Source organism: Lipophrys pholis (genome assembly GCF_963383615.2).
Source record: "Lipophrys pholis genome assembly, chromosome: 13".
Lineage (NCBI taxonomy): Eukaryota > Metazoa > Chordata > Actinopteri > Blenniiformes > Blenniidae > Lipophrys > Lipophrys pholis.
In genome coordinates this window covers 2054505-2074167 of record NC_137632.1, presented here as the reverse complement: position 1 = coordinate 2074167, position 19663 = coordinate 2054505, and the positions used below count along the sequence as shown (strand labels likewise).

Sequence of the window (19663 nt, the reverse complement as noted above, 5' to 3'; positions counted from 1 at the left end):
CTGAGCATGTGCAGAAGAACTTTTCTACAGTCCTGGTGTGCATGCACACAGAAAACATAGTCTGAGCATTTTCCAAAAGTCACATTTTCAACCCGATTGCACAGAGACAGGGCGTTTTTCCAAAAAGTTGCACCTCGAGAGCCATTTCCTAAATGTTGCTTCTCATTGGCTCCAAACATACAAAATGCAACTTGCGTTTTCATTTGAAAACATTGTCGCGTTAACGGGGCCTGAAGTGTCCCAAGATCCAAGTCATGTTCCGAGTCATCCTCCCCCTGTGCGAGAACCTAGCCTGTGTTCTCCAGCACAGCCCTGTGCAACATGCTTGGACAAGCTCAAAGTATTTATAACGCCAGATCAAAATAGCTATTTGTTAAACGCATTCCCCAGCACCACCGATGAATCATCTCTTGTCAATCCAAAGAAAGAGCAGAGTAAGGGATCTGTTGTGAGCTCTTTTTGGAGATAAAGGTTGTCTTGGCAGCTGACGACAAGCAGCCCTGCAGCTCCGTCTCAGCAGCGTCTCGCTCAACAATCGGAGTTGTGTTGTACAGTGCTGGCCACAGGGACCCCAAACAATGCAGGGCAGATACAGTGTGCTCTTGTTTTAGCCACCGGGTAACTGCTGGAGCTGTTGTGGAAGGGTCAAGGGCTTTGCAAGTAGAAATTGCTCATTGATGTTTGAAAGGCAGGGTTTTCTCAACTGCTCAGGATTGGTGTCCCATCAATATACTCTCCTGCTAGTAGTATAGATCTGTAATTCCCTCGGCATTAGAGGAAGTCCAAGCTTCTCACTTTCATAGAATAGTGTCAACCAGACTGCCTGGTTTTGTTAGCGACTTTATTCATGACACAAAACCAAATCTATATCATTGGAAAAAACGGTTATCACAAGTTTCAACCAGGGACGTCCCGATCACACTTTTTGCCCCCGATACCAATCCGATTTTTCAGAATTGAGTATCGACCGATACCGATACTTTCCCGATCCGATACTCACATTACTATTGCAAATATACTCAATAGTGTATTTTTGGAGCAACTAAGACGTCTGAAGCTAAAAGCACTATTGGCAGAAGCTTTGTTAACCTAGAAATTATTGTAAAACTCACTTATTGAATCAAAATTCTTCTCAGAACGACTTAAGAACTTATTTAAACTTTATTCAGTCAGAACAACAAAAACCCAGTTACACTCTGCAGTCTTGTTTCTCTTATTTATCTTAACTTAAACTACTTCACCTGCATTTTGTGGCAAATAAAAAAAAATTTAATTAAAAAACTTTGGCTGGTTCGGTTGAAAATAAGTCCTAAAAAAGTGCAAAAACAAGAATAAAAATAAATAAATAAATCTTAAACATAAAAGCTCTGTGGCTCCAATGTAACTTCTTTGTGTATTAAATTCCAGTTTACCTTAAAGCAGTATGAGAGGTTTGACCTGAATGTCACTAAACATTTACATTTCAATGTGAAGTATAAACACTTAATTCCACTTCAAAGTGGTAAAACCTGTTTGACTAAAGTACTCTGAACATAGTACTTTCAAAAACTTATTCAGAATTTCCCAGTCTCCCTTCAAACTAGAGGAACTTTCTGGGTTCTTTTTTTCACCATATCGCTCCCCTGTGGGGACTGATCCTTTATTTTAAAATCCTTTATTTTAAAATCCTTTATTTTGAAGTGGAGAGTTTGCTGCTTCAGTGCGGCTTTTTCTTTAGTTGTTGTTGTAAACTGAGGGTACATCCACATGATGAAAAAATGATCTTTGTCCTCCCTGGCCTGTTCTCAAAAACCTCCGTCCACACCTCACTATAAACACGGCTCAACACGAGGCTTCAGGGTATGTAGTACACATGCCAGGCCTTTAGGGGCGCTGTGACTCACCAAAAACAACAAAAACGCAGAAGAAGACAGACCACATAGAAATTTAGAAGTAGACTCCCACACATAAACACATAAACCTAGTATATAACTCTAGTTTTATAGCTCTATGGCCCCGCTCCACCTGCTTCTAGCTTCTGCAGCTCCACCGGAGCTTCTAGTCCCTGATTGTTGTGGTTATTAGGTGACGTAGCGGACCGCGGTGGGGGGAGGAGGGGGGAGATTACGTCATCTTTTGTCCACGGATGATGGTCTTTGCTGAGCGTACTCCACCACATGTTTACTTTTTAGATGTCTTATCAGATTAGTTGTGTTAAACGAAGCTCTGGTGCTCCACCTCTCGGGACTGTGGTGAAGCTCTGGTGCTCCACCTCTCAGGACTGTGGTGAAGCTCTGGTGCTCCACCTCTCGGGACTGTGGAGAAGCAAATAGTACAACTGGCCTCAGGACTGGTTTGGTTATCAACCTTAAACTCCCTCCAGACTGCTGGTTGATCCTCTCAATGGCTTCAGGCTGCTCACCTCAGTTTAAGGCAGGTCGCACACGGGGCTCGCTTTACGGCAGCTGGCATGAATTTTTTACTTTTCTTTTTTTTTTTAGATCGGCGGGGTGATCGGCTGGATTTGCCGATCCTGATCACTCACAAATCACCAATATCAGCCCCGATCCGATATCTACTGATCGGATCCGGACATCCCTAGTCCCAACATATCAAAATCAACCCCTTTCACCTGTATATGAACAGGATTGTCGAGGTCTCCACAGTCTAGGTCAGGGGTCTGCAACAATTGCCACCAAAAGAACCATTTTTGCTCTAAATAGTTTGTCTGGAGCCACAAAATCGATATACCCCAAACTTACATACCCTTTTTCCTCAAATATGTGGTTTTGCTTTTCATACCAGATCAGGACGTTATGTAGGCTTTTAACAATGAAGATTGAACACTTTTTAAATTGTTTTAGCCCTTCAAAGAAGTTTTTCACAGATTATTTCTTTCCTGAACTGATTTATTTGTTCGATTTTATTGTCGTTTCAGGTGTTTCAGCCCTTTTTTTTCCAAACACATTTTTTTGATTTTTAAAGTTACTTTGGTTGTTTGTTAATTTCTCTCTATGTTAAATCGTCATTGTTGAAGCAAATGAGTCTGTCTATGTTTTTCTTTTTACTAGATTGCTTCTTAAAGAAGTACTGCAGAGCTCTTTGCTAATCTTTGATGCATTTTTGTAAGTGTCTTATGGTTTTTTTTGTACAAACTGTTCAAAAAAAGCAGTTAAAGCCTGAAGCCCCGTTTGACCTCTCACACCAAACATAAGGACAGTGGGACAGAACCGGCCTGCAAGAGGCTCCATTCTAACCAAGCCGCCAAGCAAATTGTAAAAACTTCAAAGAAAACAGTTTTTTTGCTTCAGCTTTTTCAATTTCTTAAAAGTCGTGGACAAAACACGACATGAGCTGAGATATTGGCATGACGGCTCGCTATGTCACTGCTCACAGCCATGCTGTCGGGGGGAGTTTGTAAAAACACCCACAATGCGACAGCTGTAGGGGACATTTTTTGGGACATTTCACTGTATTTTTCACCAGAAGATTTCATTGAAATTGGCTTTATGTTGAGATTGTAGTAATTTTTCTCAGTAATCGTTTGGTTTTTTGAAAATATAGACATTTTCATCAAGCATACGCAAAGATAAAATTTAAAGCTTATTATGGCACTACTCGGGATTCAAATTGGCCTGTATGTGGCCCCTGAACTCAAATGTGTTTGATACCCCTGATTTACCACTACCGGTGGTTTCCGGACTGTCCGATTGGCAACCATCGCTCTGAACAATCACCTGAACAGCTGAGCTAAATCCTCATGATTTGTTTGGCCGTAGGTTCTTCGAAACCTTTGACTAATATGATGGGATAGAGGTCTAACTGTGCTACATGATTTGAAAGAAAAAGTGGTTTTGCTTTTCAATGTACTACTCCCAACAACCGCCTGAATCAGCAGGCCGGAGGAAGCAACTGGAAAGGTGCGGGCGGCGGGCTAAGATGAACTGCATAGAAAAGCGAGCATGGCCAAAGCTGGATGTGGCAGTCAGAGGTGCTGAATGCAGAACATGACGCAGCTCCATTGTCAGTGACGGTCTACAGCACGAGCTGCCTGTCCATTACTGCTGATGGCAGACCTGACACAAAGCCACCGGCTATTGAAGTGAGCAAGTGAATGGGTGCATGACGAGGTCACGAGAGGTGAAGTTGGAGGCAGAAAATGGTCCGAGGGGTAACTTAGACAAGTCAGACCCTCCTTTGAAGGACAGTTTGACTGGATTGCTGTTCAAAACATTGAACCACTTTGAGGTTCTATGTCACAGCGTGAGGATCTTATGCAAAAGTAGCTTTTATTTCCACTATTGTGCTTCTACTACAACTGTACATATAAATAGTGTAATTACTATTCCATACAAGAAAATCCAAATTAGTTTCAAGCTGCACATACATACTAAGTGATCTAATTTCTTTGCATTCACAAAAAGGTTTTTTTTTTTTTTTACGCTGGTGAAATAAAATCTTCGGATTTTCTCCAAGAAAGTCAAATTAAATATAGATAATTAACAGTTTAATAGAAATTTATTTTCAATAGTTTATCCTTTTATACTTTTTTGACTCGTAAAATTTGATTTGAAGGAATAAATAGAAACAAGGTTGTAAGGCTATTAACACCACAATATATCATATCACATCATATATATATCGTATCATTCATTACAATGAAATTACCAAACTGAGCAAAATCAGACATTTTCCAGGAATTAACTCAAATTTGACACTAGATTTCAGTAAAGGCTTCCAACCTCCTGATAGCACATCCTCTACATGTCTGAGTTCTTATTGTCATCAAATAACATGTGCCATAGGTTATTAAAAGCATGTATTTTTTATTGATTCATTCATGCATTGTGATGACGTCACATAGGCAAGTTAAATCCATAAAGTGCTGGTCGATGGCAGCAAACAAGCCAATAAATGCAGAAAAAACTTGGACTTGCATGGATTTTATTGGATTTACGTCTTAATGTCCCAAGAAAAGAAAACTTGCTTTTGTCACATATTAAAAACTTGGTATAAGAGTCTCTGTATTATCTCATACTTCTCAATTTCTATACTATATTTCGTTTAGTTTTACCGTGTCAATGATTATGATTTATGCTCAGTTGTTTTTGGTTGAGTGTTTATCTGTGGAAAATAAAATCCTTTTAGCTTTGATTAAGTGATCTTAAGGTCAGAATAGAATCTCTCAGGATTTATTTTAATGCTGTTACAATAAAAACTGTTTTAGAGTTCATTTGGCCTCATCACATTCAAAGCAGGTGTTTTTGTGGTTTTATGGCTCATTTGCTTCATAAGCCACATTCTTGCGGCAGGGATCATAAAACTTTCTCCGTTAAATCCAATATTTGCCAACAAAAGACTTTGTCACGAAGAAGGGGGAACCTTTTAAAAATGGTTCCTTTTTTCTCCGTGTTGGTGGAGATTTAAATGGAGCTGCACAATTCAGAGTTAATGACACTTTCTCTAGAAAAGAGGTGGACGGCTAAAGTTCCCACGGGCCCACATGAAAAACTGGGACTGCTGCAGAGCTGAGCTTCATGTTAAACTCAATTCTTCTACATGCAACTAACTCAGGTCCTGTTTACACGACAACGTTTCCCGTGACAACACCTAATCCGTTAAAAAAAGGAGTGTTTCCACTGCAGCAGCGGACACAGAGACAACGATGTAGTTAGTCTGCCGGGCCACTGGAGGGAGCTGTTGCTTGATTTTGTAATGAAACTACACAGACGTGTGTGCAGAGAACAAAACACTATAAAGGTGAAGAAAATGGAGAGAACCTGACATCCGTATGGACTGATGAGGAACCGAATGATATCAGGGAGAGTCTCAACTATTAAACTACTGATCTGGAGGATAAAACTAGAATATGGACCGCGGGTCGTACCACTGCGGGTCGTACCACTGCGGGTCGTACCACTGTGTTTGTTTACAACTGGATGAGCAGGAGGGAGGGGGGGAGTTGTGCATGTGCAGTAACAGGCTCTGTAGCCTCCATCAGTCTCTGCAGGAGGGATTTGAGCCGTGAAAGAATCTTTCCACCTTGGGAACCGGATTAAAAACTTTGTGGATACAGTGGATCAGAACACTGATGTCGTGTAAACAGAACCCCCCAAAAGTGAAGAAAGTTTTGCGGATACACTCGAAATCGTTGTCGTGTAAACGGGGCCTCAGTGTGCACATATGTGTCTTGCTTTGCATTCTGCATCAATGGACCTTTTTTATTCATGAAAAGGTTAATGATTAAAGTAAAGGAATGCTCACAAGGTATTAAATAAATTTGACTTTTGTTTTACCACTTTAGCAGTTTCATGAAGCTTTTTCAAGTGAAAACACAGAACTTTCTTGAAAAACAAACTATTTGAAAGGATTCATATCTGTGCATGTCTTCTAAAAGGGTGTCCGCAGGGTCTTAAAAAGTATTAAAAGTTGATCAATCAATTGGGGGAAAATTAAGGCCCTTAAAAGTATCAAAAAAGTCTTAATCGTGATTCTATCAGGTATTAGATTTTACACGCTTTAACTCGGTTGCGTTCTCGGAGCTAGATCGCCTCGGGGCCGCACGCGTACGGGTGCGACGTCGTGACGTCAAGCGCAAAAACAGACGAGAAGAAATTTCCACTCCAACCTGCAGAGATTTCTGATCCATGATCCTGGTCTGCTTCATGGTGCTGAAATGATCCACAGTGTTTCCCTGCTGCTGCTCTGCTCACTGGCTGCAAACTGTGGACTGGATTTCCTGAAGGGAGGCGGGTCTCAATGAGACCAGGAGGAATGAGTCAGGAAATCCATTCCACAGTTTGCAGCCAGCGAGCAGGCGAGGGAAGTAGCACTGTGCTATCCAACTTTTCATGGCAACATGTTGCTGTTTGGACGGATTTTACACTCAAAACACCACAAAGCAACACAGCAACGTGGACGGTAGCAAAGCAACGCAGCAACGTGGATGTTAGCAAAGCAACGCAGCAATGTGGATGTTAGCAAAGCAACACAGCAACGTGGATGTTAGCAAAGCCGCAGCACAGCGAGGCGGCGCTCTGCTGCTCTGCAGATGTCAGCGTTTTCAAACTCCAGCTCTCGGAGGAGAACAGCACGGACATCAAAACAATGACCAGCAGCTCCTCCAGGCTGTCAGCAGGCGATTCACACCTCCATGAAGCTGCGTCCTACTCCACGCTAAACTCCCTGAAAATAGTCCCAATGGTTGGAGCTGCGTTAGAGCTGGAAACATTGTGTTGCTGCTGCCTTGCTAAAGAATTTTCCCAGGGATTAATAAAGTCATTCTGAGCTTTTAAAGATAGAACTAATTTATTATGAGATGATGACGTCACGCAGACCCCCACATTGTCCACATGGAACAAAAATACTCTGTGCTGCTTCCTTTTCTGTCCTGATACTAACCTGAAGTTGTCTCTTGAGAGAGTACATGTATACATTAGTACATTTCATACTTTACTGTAGAGAGGAGTTTATTACATAATAATAAACAATAATGATAATAAGAATGTTAAAGCAAACAGAGCTCTGCTATCAGAATCGTATCGGCAGATATCAAATTCAGGATCAGGATCAGATCAGAAGTGAAAACGTGGCTCGGTGCTTCCCTACTGCAGTGTAGATGAGCAAGTTCCTGAAGCTGTCCCTCCATCAGACTCCTGAAATAAGAACATTTCAATGTTCATGAATTGTGCTTCAATTCTTGTTTTCAAAATGTTTTAGTGACAAACTGGATCCACATTTTGTCAGTTTGTGTTCTACAGTACTGCACTCTGTCATGCATCAGTTTGTGTATTTTTATTGGTGTACTCTAGTCACTGAATAATATCATTTCATGTATGATACTATTTCTATTTTTCTAAAACTAGTCATTAATTCTCTAGTATGCACAAGAATTTAATTCTTCCCTTCAAATCATTAATGCGGTAGTTGTATATAATACAGACGGTGTTTTCAACTATTCTAAGGTAATTGAAATGACTGTGTTAATGTGTAAATAAATTAAATATGTAAATGAACTCTGATAGGCTAAATGTTTCAGTACTATGTCAGAATCTGTATGGATACTCTCATGGAAAGAAGTGAAATTGTAAAAAAATAATTTGTGAAATCATATTATGTTTGTCTAGTCATTTTTTATTGGAGTCAAATATACCTCAAGTTTATTTAAAAAACAATTACAGAAACCTATTACAATGTTTTTATTGGCCGAATTCATACTTTACCCAAGCTTATAGATTTACAATTAAACTTTGGGGAAGAAAAAAATTGGAAGCACCTGCCTGAAGTCCCATATGGAAAGTACTAGTCACAAGACTGCTGTTGGCAGCGTCTTTCTGTGGTCCAGCACCAACACCACCACCTGGTAACACAGCTACGACCGCGACCTCTGCTTCATCCTCTGCTGACATGAGGGTGACTATGGGCGGCACACCAACGCTGTGTGCAGAGGTTATCTGGTGTCTCAGCACAGCAGCAAATCACCACTCATTGAACTCAAACAAACGTATTGCGGATATTTTTAAGTCGATGTTTCCAGATTGGGACATTGCTCAGACGTCCACCTGTGGCTCAGACGTCCACCTGTGGCTCAGACGTCCACCTGTAGCTCAGACGTCCACCTGTGGCAAGGACGTCCACCTGTGGCAAGGACCAAACTGGATAGGTCATAAGATTGTTGTTAGCACTGTACTTTAAGCAGCGGCTTGTTGACAGCATTAACAAAGCTGGCCCCTTTGTGATGATGTTGGACGAGTCTTGTAATAAGTTCTTGTTTTCCGCCAGTTGGCGTTGAATAACTTAATACTTGTTGTGACTGAGGGGAACGTCAATAAACCTGCCTTTAGTTTAATTCACTCTTTTGAGTTTTATTCCTTCTCAGCTGACCTCATTTCTGTTAAATTGTAAACTACAACTGTTAAAGATGTGTTGCTAACAACAACTTAAAGTGGCGAGGAGGTCTTCATTTCTTTTGAAAGGTTTTTAAAAAAGTCATAAAAAGGTATTGAAATTAACCTCAGGATTCCTGCATATACCCTGTATATACCCAAATAATATGATTGTCTTTTGCGTTGCAGGTCGTTCCTACAGCGTGTTCTCACAGCGAATGTTGAATCAGTGTCTCGAGTCTCTGGTTCAGAAAATCCAAAGTGGAGTTGTGATAAACTTCGAGAAGACGGGGCCTGATCCTCCTCCGCTCGAGGGTGAGAGAGAAACCTTTGTGTCGTGTGTCTCACTACGTATGTTTGATTAGCAGTGGATTTCCTTTTCTCTCCCCCACACATATATTATTCCTTTGAGCTTCCGTCTTTAACAGCTGCTTGTTGTGACTCTTCAATGATGCAGAAATTGTGACGGTATTATACAAGGTTTAGTGTCTTTCAGTAGATTTCTCTGGTATTGTGGACTAATTCTACAACTCCTATTTGCACTTTGTCTTCCTTACATTCTTCAAACTAGCTCATTCATTAGTTTTATCCTCTGTGAGGATGATGCAGATTTACAATGAAATGATCAGAGCATATGGTTACATATTTAAATATGACCCCACCACCACCAAACATATGCATTCTGTTTCAAGAAACTTCTTTAGTTTTCATTAAGGAATCACGCTCCATCTTCTATAGGGTATTTTAAAGCACAGGATCATGAACTTCTTGCTTCATGAGATTTTTTGCAAATATTTTTCACAGTCTATCAAAACATTTTAATCATGTTTCTTATTTATTGATCATCGAATTGTCTCAGTTATAAGGCCACACATTGTAGTGCTTTAGCTGGTTGGAGTCGGAGTTTGAGAACTGTGACAATGGCCAATAATGTATTATTTTTGTTCTTTTTCAATGTAATAAAGTCCAGAATGCCGTAACATTCCAATAGAGTAATAAGATGTTTGACCAGCCAATTGAATTCCATTTTATTTATGTAGCGCCAAATACAACACAATCATTTCAAGGCACTTTTATAGAGAAAAACCCAACAATTCCACATGAGCAAGCATAAGCGACAGTATTGATGAAGCCAGTATTGTAATAATACTTATATAGGACTGCATTTTGGGGAAATTTTGAGTTTGTGCCATTTGCATATGAAAAAAATTGCTCTTTTCATTGAAGATACTATTTTAATATATTACTGACTATATTACATTCAGAAAGGCCACAATTATTACATAATTGGTTGCAACAGTTCTTTCCTATGAGGCGTTTGCATGAGCTCCCAGTGTGTATGTGGGTTTTCCCCGGTCCATAAACATGATTTGAGGTCAATTGGTTCTAAATCAGTCTTAGCTGCTTGTTGTGATGCTCTGGTGGCCCGTTCAGGATGTGACCTGCCTCCGCCCACAGTCAGCTGGAATCAGCTCTGGGATAAGGGTGGGTGGGTGGGTGGATGGATGGATGGATGGATGGATGGATGGATGGATGGGTGTCGTTTGTCTTGTGAACTCAAGTTGCTCTCTTTGTCTTCCTTCACAGATACTCCACCTGAGACAGTGAAGGCTGGACTGCAGCCTTGGCACTGCTGTCACAAGCTGATTTATGTGCGACCCAACCCCAAAACTGGCGTCCCCATCGGTCACTGGCCCATCCCCGAGGCCTTCTGGCCAGACCAGAACTCCCCCACACTGGTAAGGAACTTGTTTACAAGCAAGTCGCTTGATGCAGGACATTCAACCTGTATAGATTGCCTGGCTGCTGTATAGGTTTTACTTACAAGATTTATTATTGATTACTATTCTTGTTATTGTTGTATTAAATTGCAAATACTTTAAAATGAAATGTGAAAATAAATGGAAAAAACCTAATAGATATAACGCTAAAAGCTTTGTTTACATCACAACACACTTTTACTTACTTTAATGGGGGTGAAGAAGGGAAACGTGGCATTAAATTGTGACGAACACCTTAACGCCACAAGTTTAATGTGAAAATGCATCGTTTTGCATTTACACAGTGACCATGTGAAAACGATGTCAGTTACTTCTTAGGCCAATATAACGGAATGATACCACACACACACACACACACATGCAGAGAACAATACGCTCTAAACATTAACAAAGAGAACACAGACATTCTGGTGGACAGACCACCAAGTTGGATTGTTATTACGGTGACTGTCAAAATAAAACCACCAAGTTGGATTGTTATTACGGTGACTGTCAAAATAAAACCACCAAGTTGGATTGTTATTACGGTGACTGTCAAAATAAATCTACCAAGTTGGATTGTTATTACGGTGACTGTCAAAATAAAACCACCAAGTTGGATTGTTATTACGGGGACTGTCAAAATAAAACCACCAAGTTGGATTGTTATTACGGTGACTGTCAAAATAAAACCACCAAGTTGGATTTTTATTACGGTGACTGTCAAAATAAAACCACCAAGTCCCAGGAGAATATGGACTGGGAGTCATGACACCACAGAGGAAACGTTGTTGTTGTCCATTTACTCGCAGAGTAATTACTATTTATTACGACCGTGGTGCGAATGCACAGCCGCAGTGCAGATGGAGATGGAGTGTTTTCGAAAAGTTGCGACACCCCAAACGCAACAGAAGTTTGATGTTTTTCACTTGAAAACATGTAAAAAGAAAAGCTATGGTGTGAAACCATTACAACAGTGTTTGTTAGACATAAATTAAATGCAACTAGAATAAACAACATTACATATTGGGATCAAATATATTGTGTGAATGTGATGAACAGTGTGCCCCTCTGCCCCTCCACCCACCCAGCCGCCCCGCTCCGCCCACCCACACGTCCGCTTCTCCTGCCTGGACGCTGAGCCCATGGTGATAGACAAGGTGCCATTCGACAAGTACGAGCTGGAGCCTTCGCCTCTCACACAGTACATTTTGGAGAGGAAATCGCCGCACACCTGCTGGCAGGTACAGTCATGGTTTTACACGCATCAGATAACAACGGAAAACCAGCCTCTGTGAATCAACACTACCACCGTACTTCTCAGGTCCTCCTCTGGCTTTCTACTTGCCAAGTGAGGAGATGATACAGTGTGCTGAAACATCAGTATCTCTGAATAAGTACAATTGTAAAATAAACTAAATCAGGCTCCAACAGCCTATCAGCTATGGAACGCAACATCAGTAAGGTGAATATTATGACTTCCTGACTACCTGTGAGACGCCACATATCAATCAGGTGCGACTCCTCCACCCTGTCCTGAATTCAGAAGGGAAATGCTTGAGGAACGAGGGAGTGCTTGTGCCTGTGGCCCTTTATACGAGCAAGTCTGAGCCGAAGGCCCGAAGGTAAAACCTGGAACTCGGTATGTTGGGAAGGACGATATTAGCCTTCCTGATTATTTACCTGTTGTGTAGATCTGCGATATACCCTCCCACAGTCTTACTACTCTTTATGTCTTCATAACACTGCTCAGTGCATTTTATGACCGGGACGCACCAATGCCACTTTTTGAAGGAGGAGTACTGACCTTTAGCTACTTGCTGGTATCGATAGGAGTACTTAGGCTAATTCATACTTCATATACAAATGATATGCGAAGGCTATTCGCTGCTGCGAACATCCTCCGCTCAGTCTCTGTGTCGATGCTCCACGTACCTCCTACAGCCGTACAGCCTGTGCACGTAGACCAGAGTCTATCTACACACTGTCCTGTGTGGACTGCAGACTGTTGACCAAGGGACCGAGCTCACTGGTCGTGAGCGTATCGGTCTTTAATCATGTTTAGCGTGTAGCATCGCTGGTGTGTGAGCCCACAAACTCTTTAGCATGTAGCATGTAGCACGGGTTTGAGTTGCGTGCTGAGCAGTTAAACTACTGAGCGTCATCAGTTGAACTCTGCTGGTCCAAATGTCTCTGCTGAGTAAGTTGCTGCTGTTGTATGAACTGTCTTTCTCCTCCTCTTGATATTATGGCAGAACAGTTTACAGTCTGTCTTATGTTTATCATTCCCATTAATATTAAAGAATCTCCCAACCACAGAGATCGCTCATACACTCTTGCGTATCAACGTCACCCACTGTGATACTTGCCTGCTTGTATCGGGAAGCCTTCACTAGGACAAGTACATGTACTCAGTGCAGTATGGCCCCCGATACTGGTATCTGTGTCGGTGCGTCCCTATTCTTTGCCCTGATGTTAAAGTAACCAAACCAGCAGAGAAGAGAAAAGTTCAGCACAGGTTTGATATATGATCTTTACCTCCTCCACCTTCCTGATCACAGTGGCTCCGTCCTCAACACCACCATCACTTTTCCTTTCTGCATGAAATGCTGAGGCAGCGCTTAGTGCACGAGTCACTGAAACAGTCCATTTCCTGTGCCCTCATCAGTTCTGGAAATAACTGAATCCCACTCCAGTCATTTATTAGAATGACTGTAAACATCTAAAGCGGAGCGTCTGTTGATCCTACAACTGAACCGAAGCCGATTGATCCCATCAACAGAACACATTCACCCCGATCTCCGCAGGCTGCGCTCCTGTTTGCTGATCGAGGAGTTCAAGCGTCACTCCCTCGATGATCGATTTTCTTTTTGTTGTTTTTCAGGTGTTTATGTGTAACAGTGCCAAGTACAGCGACCTTGGGCAACCTTTCGGCTACCTGAAGGCCAGCACGGCTCTCAACTGTGTCAACCTGTTTGTGATGCCCTACAACTACCCCGTGCTCCTGCCACTTCTGGGTAAAGACCAGTTGAATCTTGTAGCATGTGATTCTGATGCAACTCGACAGGCAGTCTATTTCCAGTAAAACGGGAATTCTGCAGTTCTCACAACGATCAGAGGGCTAAACTGTGGCTGAGAACTATCACTGCTCATATTTTCATTTGACTTGGTTAATATATAAGAAACAGCTTCACAAAGGGAATATATATAAAAAGTCACTTTTCTGATTTAATCAACATTTGAAGAATTTTTTCTTTAAAATAGACTAAGTAGACTTTAGTAGATGTAATCAATCGATGCAGGTTCAAATAGGCTTAAAATAGCCCCAACATACTGGTACCCAAATTACCTGTTAAACCAATTATGGTTCCATACATTTTTATGAAGTGGCTTCAAGGACACAAGTGCTTCAAAACGTACAATGGCCTCTTGAACTTTTCTACATTTTGTCATATTACACCCAAAAAACTCTCATATATTTTATTGGGATCATATGTAATAGACAAAAACTAATTTGCACTTGATTGTAAAACTGATTATATTTTATACTAACTGTTCCAAAAAAACTCCATAATTCCTCGACTCATTTTAAAATCATAAAATTCTAAATCTGCAATCTGATTGAAATATGAAACTAATATGAATTTTGTTCCAGAAGCAGAAATGTAATCATTTTAGTCATTTTAAATGTTGTATAGTCGAAACTGTCAATATTAAATGTGTTAAAGCCTAAACTGTAATATTTTTGACCATTTTGAATTTATTAGAGCCAATGTCATAATTTTAGTAATTTTAAATGTAATGAAGCCAATAATTACAGTGAAACCAAAAAAGTAATTCCACCGATCCATACGCACGCACGCACAGACAAAACTCTGCCAATTAATGTAGATTACCGGGCATAAAAACCAGGAAGTGAGGAAATGCTGTCATAAGAGGGAAGACCTGGAGGCAGAATACAAATTCAAACTAGAAAATAATGTTGAAGGGGTCAATGAAAAGATGAATCAATAAGCTAAAAGCCAAGCAGATCGAGCACCCTGAGGACCTCAGATGGCAAACACACACACACTTTCATTGTGTAACTGTGTTTTCCTTCTTCACCACAGACGACTTGATTAAAGTGCACAAGTTCAAGCCCACGCTGAAATGGAGGCAGTCCTTTGAGAACTACTTGAAGACCATGCCTCCGTATTATATCGGGGTCAGTGCATCATTTTCCATCACTTCAGTGATTTGTGATAAAATACAAAGATGTGCGGTTGTTAGAGCTCGCTCTGTGTTCTTCCCACAGTCTCTGAGAAAGGCTCTGAGAATCATGGGAGCGCCAAACCTGCTGGCAGACAACATGGAGTATGGTCTGAGCTACAGCGTGGTCTCCTACCTAAAGAAGCTCAGCCAGCAGGTTTGTTCTGGACCATTCACATTTAGCTTATTTACTATAAATCATTTCTTCTTACCTCTGTTTGTATCACCGAGCATCTGTGTGCCGCTTATTATTTTTGTCTTGTTTGCATTTTGTTTGATGACAGTTTTTTGTTTTTTTAATCAAACATATGAAAAAAAAAAAAGCCGTTTGTAAACCGGGGGTGTCAAATGTACAGCTCCACCAGACATTTTCCAGCTTTGAGAAGTTATGACATTAACTGCAATATATTTATTTGACCACCAGGGGCGCACTTTAGTCTGTATATATATGTTGAGTCAGTTCATGTGATCAGTATTATTGACAGGTGTAGAACTGTGTCGACATTAAAGATAATTTCTAGGAATTAGCATGTACCAGAGCAAAGCAGGTACCACAAGAGTACCTGGTAGTGGGCATCACGAAAGTACCTGGTAGTGGGTACCATGAAAGTACCTGGTAGTGGGCACCACGAAAGTACCTGGTAGTGGGTACCATGAAAGTACCTGGTAGTGGGCATCACGAAAGTACCTGGTAGTGGGTACCATGAAAGTACCTGGTAGTGGGCACCATGAAAGTACCAGGTAGTGGGCACCATGAAAGTACCTGGTAGTGGGCATCACGAAAGTACCTGGTAGTGGGTACCATGAAAGTACCTGGTAGTGGGCACCACGAAAGTACCTGGTAGTGAGTACCATGAAAGTACCTGGTAGTGGGCACCACGAAAGTACCTGGTAGTGAGTACCATGACAGTACCTGGTAGTGGGCACCATGACAGTAGCTGGTAGTGGGCACCATGAAAGGACCTGGTAGTGGGTACCATAACAGTACCTGGTCGTGGGCACCATGAAAGTACCTGGTAGTGAGTACCATGACAGTACCTGGTAGTGGGCACCATGAAAATACCTGGTAGTGGGTACAATGAAAGTACCTGGTAGTGGGCACCATGAAAGTACCTGGTAGTGAGTACCATGACAGTACCTGGTAGTGAGTACCATGAAAGTACCTGGTAGTGGGACTAACACATGGTGGAAAAGCATCAACAGGAAGTAGAGCCAAGTGGAGTCAGGCTGAGGAGGAACAAGTGCAAAAGCACCATCAGTCACTGACAGTCAAACAGAGTAAAGCTGTTACACAAATACAAAACTCTGGTACACAGGTAAACATCACAATAATACACAAAGTGCCATGAAGAACTTTCTGGATATGCAGATGAACTAAAGCGAGCACATAGCAACTGCTGGCAAATATGGCATGTACAGTATGCCGTGTTAATTCAGCTGTTTATTGTATTTTGTATTACAGACATTAAATTCCTAGTACAATAATAAGTGTATACAAGTAATCTGTCCTTGATGATTGTTCCTTAGATTTTAAACCTCATTAAATGTTTTACTCTGAGCATTTGCACATGTTATACCTGTGTATGTGTCCGTTGAGTGTTTGTTTCCCTTCTGTGAAGCAAGTTCACCCGATTTATGTCGATTCATCAATAATCAATCACATTAAGTTACAGTGACGTGAAGCTGAGTCACAGAAAATCCTTTCATAGCAACCAAACTTCCAAATTGTATTTCCAGACAAAAATCGAGTACGACCGTCTGATCGGCTCCATCGGTAAGAAGCTGTCGCAGGAAGCCGGTATCAAGGTGCGGTGGCGAGGCGGCGGGATCTCACTGGCCCAGCGACGAGACTTCATCCAGCAGCTGCAGAGCCTCAGCGGAGAGGCGCCGGCTCTGCCCCTGGAGCTCAACCCCAAAGAGTTTCAAGGCTTTCACCTGGCGCTGCTCAACAAGGTGAGGTCCAGGTGGTTTTCTTATTCCCTCCAGCTATTCCAGTTAAACATCCAGTGGTGAGGGATGTTTCAACCCTTCAGTGTTGTTACACTTCAGTGTTTCAACCACAAATGCACTGTTTTTGCATTTCTGTTTCAGAAAAGTATTGCGTTTCCACGGCAACGACAAAAGCTGAAAACGATGTAGTTTGCATTTAGGGTCACGAGTTGGCGCTGTTGTTTGTTTTTGTAATGAAACCACACACACACACACACAGGCAGGAGAGAACAAACATTATCAACAGGAGAACAGACACATTCTACTGAAGAGAACACAGTTGCATTGTTGTTACAGTGACTGTCAAAATAAAAGTACCAGGTCCCAGGAGAATATGGACTGGGACTCACGACACTTCGGAGGAAACTTTGTTCTTATTGTCTCTACTGAGCATGTGCAGAACAACAGTTTATTACTGTGGTGTTCATGTAAAGATGGAGTCATAACTTTTTTGTAAAAGTTGCGTTTCAGTGGTTCCGAGTGCCAAACGTTTTGTGTTTTAACTTGAAATGGTCTAAATACCCCCCCCCCCCCCCCCCCCCCCCCACTTCACTGTATCTGAACGCCTCCTCTCCCCCCACAAAAAATCTTATATTCCGCCCCGAAGAACTAAAAAAAACCTTGACGTGAAAAGGAGGCCAACTTTAAACTTGAGTTACAATCCCATTTGTCTTCAGGGCCTGAAACCTCAAAGCTTCAGGAATCCGTACGACATCCCCCGGAGCCACCTGCTGGACCAGCTCAGTCGAATGAGGAGGAACCTGCTCAACACCGGCGTGTGCACACTCAGAGGCCAGGACTCTGGTAACACACTGCACTAATCACTCACACACATTTATTTAGGGTGGGCTCCAGACTTTCACTTATTAATAATGTTGTATATATGTTGTATCGCTCAATGAGTCTTCCATTTCTGATGTACTACATTGAAATCTGGTTAGAAGGTGGTAAAACATGAAGACAAAGGAAAGATTTAAAACAATCCAGTGTTCCTTCAGTTAAAATGACTGGACTGTTATGAGTCAGTGAATCTTCATATGTTACCAGCAACCAACCAGTAAAGGTTCATTTAAAAAGACAAAAAAGCCATTATAGTTTTAAAGGTAGAGACTTTTTCAAAAATTCAGAATAAAGTCAGACATGCTGCATTTCTGTCAAAGGATTCACTGAAACATTCTGAATGGTTCATATTAGAAGCTACGATGCATCAGGGAAGTTTTCACAGCTTCGGTTTTTCCAGATTTTTGTCATTTCAGCTTCATTCCTGAACGGAATAAATCAGTAAGTAACACAGTAATCTAGGTGGTGAGAAGAAAATAAGAGGTGTGTGTTTATACCATGCAGTATGGCTGAAACGTGGGCGGTGTACTAATTTGAGTCTGGTACGAGGAGAAAACCTATAAATCCAACTTTAAATCCATAAATCCAGAATTCTGGCGTACCAGAATCCAAAACCTTTCTAATTGTATTTGAAGCTGAATTTGAGCTTTTCTCCCCCTGATTTGATGAGCGTGTGCTTCCGTTCTTCAGATCAGCTCCACAGTGTGCCGATCGCCCAGATGGGAAACTACCAGGACTTCCTGAAAGCTGCTCCCCAACCTCTCCGGGACGCCGACCCCGAACAACCCAAACGTCTGCACACATTCGGTAACCCTTTCAAACTGGACAAGAAGGTAAAAAACACAAGTTTTTTAGGAATAATAACACAACTGCTGCGTGGGAGAGGCAGGCTGACCTCGGCTCTCCGGACTTTCCCCTGCAGGGCATGATGATCGACGAGGCGGACGAGTTTGTGACCGGCCCTCAGAAACAGGGCAAGCGACCCGGAGACGGTAACAACATGCCGGGAGGCGGCCCCAAGAGGCGGCGCTGCATGTCTCCTCTGCTGCGTCTGGGCCGGGCCTACACGCCTCCCGTATCCCCCCCCGCGAGCCCCCACCCCTCTGCAGGTCAGCCTCACCGCCACGGGGGAATAACTCCTCTTCGTCTCTACCCATTGTTTGAAAACTGTTGAGCTCGTCACTTCTCAGTCTGTTTATTAGTGATTGCGTTCAGCGACTTTTGCCGCGGCCTACCAGTTCTGCTGACGCGGTTCTTCTGAATCACTGAGGATGAAACTCCTCACAGCAGCATGCAGAGTGTGAAACCAGCTTCTGGGCCTCATAATGATGGCTTGTACTGAAGAGTAAGAGGACTCCTCTTCCTTAACCTGAGAGGAACTCAGACCATCTAAATCACAAGTTGTGATGAATGAATGTTTTTCTGTTATTTGTTTTGGTGCAAATCCTGAAAGAAGAAATTTATCCGCCTTCTCCACCTGCTTCATCCGCCTTCGGGCCTCGGTGGAGTCGTGAATGGAGCCGATTCAGCTGACGTGGTTCAGAGAGACATAATGCAACTCTTGATGAACACCAGTTAACCCTGGGCTCTGGAGCCACATGTGGCTCTTCAGCTCCTCTGCAGCAGCTCCCTGGAGCTTTCACAGCGTCATGCAAAGAAACATCTGTTTCTTTTTTTCTTTTATTTCACACCGACTTTCAAAAATGACCTCATCTCCAGACTGAAAACTGCTAAAGACACGAGAACAGTGAAGCAGGCGTCGCTTTGAGGAAAAGAAAGGAATGAGGGGAAAGAAGAAACAAACTAAAACCAAATATTGAAAAAAGGGGAAAATGAAATCAAAGGTGAAAAATAAAAATGTAAATAAAATTGCTCCTCTTTGTAGAGCAGCTGTAGCCGTTAGTAAACACATTGGAGAGGCTACAATAGCTCAAATGTATAAAATGGGAAAATCCATTGAAA

At 42.0% G+C, this 19663-nt stretch overlaps 1 protein-coding gene across 2 annotated transcripts in view; it reads left to right on the top strand.

Moving 5' to 3' along the window:
• The window catches only part of ints6 (integrator complex subunit 6), a 35959-nt gene that overhangs the window by 11918 nt on the left and 4378 nt on the right, over nucleotides 1-19663 (top strand). The window contains exons 6-15 of one of the 2 annotated variants that reach the window (XM_080479144.1): nucleotides 9054-9179; nucleotides 10452-10603; nucleotides 11716-11868; nucleotides 13509-13641; nucleotides 14734-14828; nucleotides 14919-15029; nucleotides 16610-16825; nucleotides 17539-17665; nucleotides 18392-18534; nucleotides 18624-18810. In XM_080479144.1, coding sequence (XP_080335270.1) covers nucleotides 9054-9179; nucleotides 10452-10603; nucleotides 11716-11868; nucleotides 13509-13641; nucleotides 14734-14828; nucleotides 14919-15029; nucleotides 16610-16825; nucleotides 17539-17665; nucleotides 18392-18534; nucleotides 18624-18810 — 1443 coding nt within the window. Of the gene's footprint in view, nucleotides 1-2480; nucleotides 3018-9053; nucleotides 9180-10451; nucleotides 10604-11715; nucleotides 11869-13508; nucleotides 13642-14733; nucleotides 14829-14918; nucleotides 15030-16609; nucleotides 16826-17538; nucleotides 17666-18391; nucleotides 18535-18623; nucleotides 18811-19663 lie in introns of those variants that run through there. The other variant, XM_080479145.1, reaches the window with a different exon arrangement.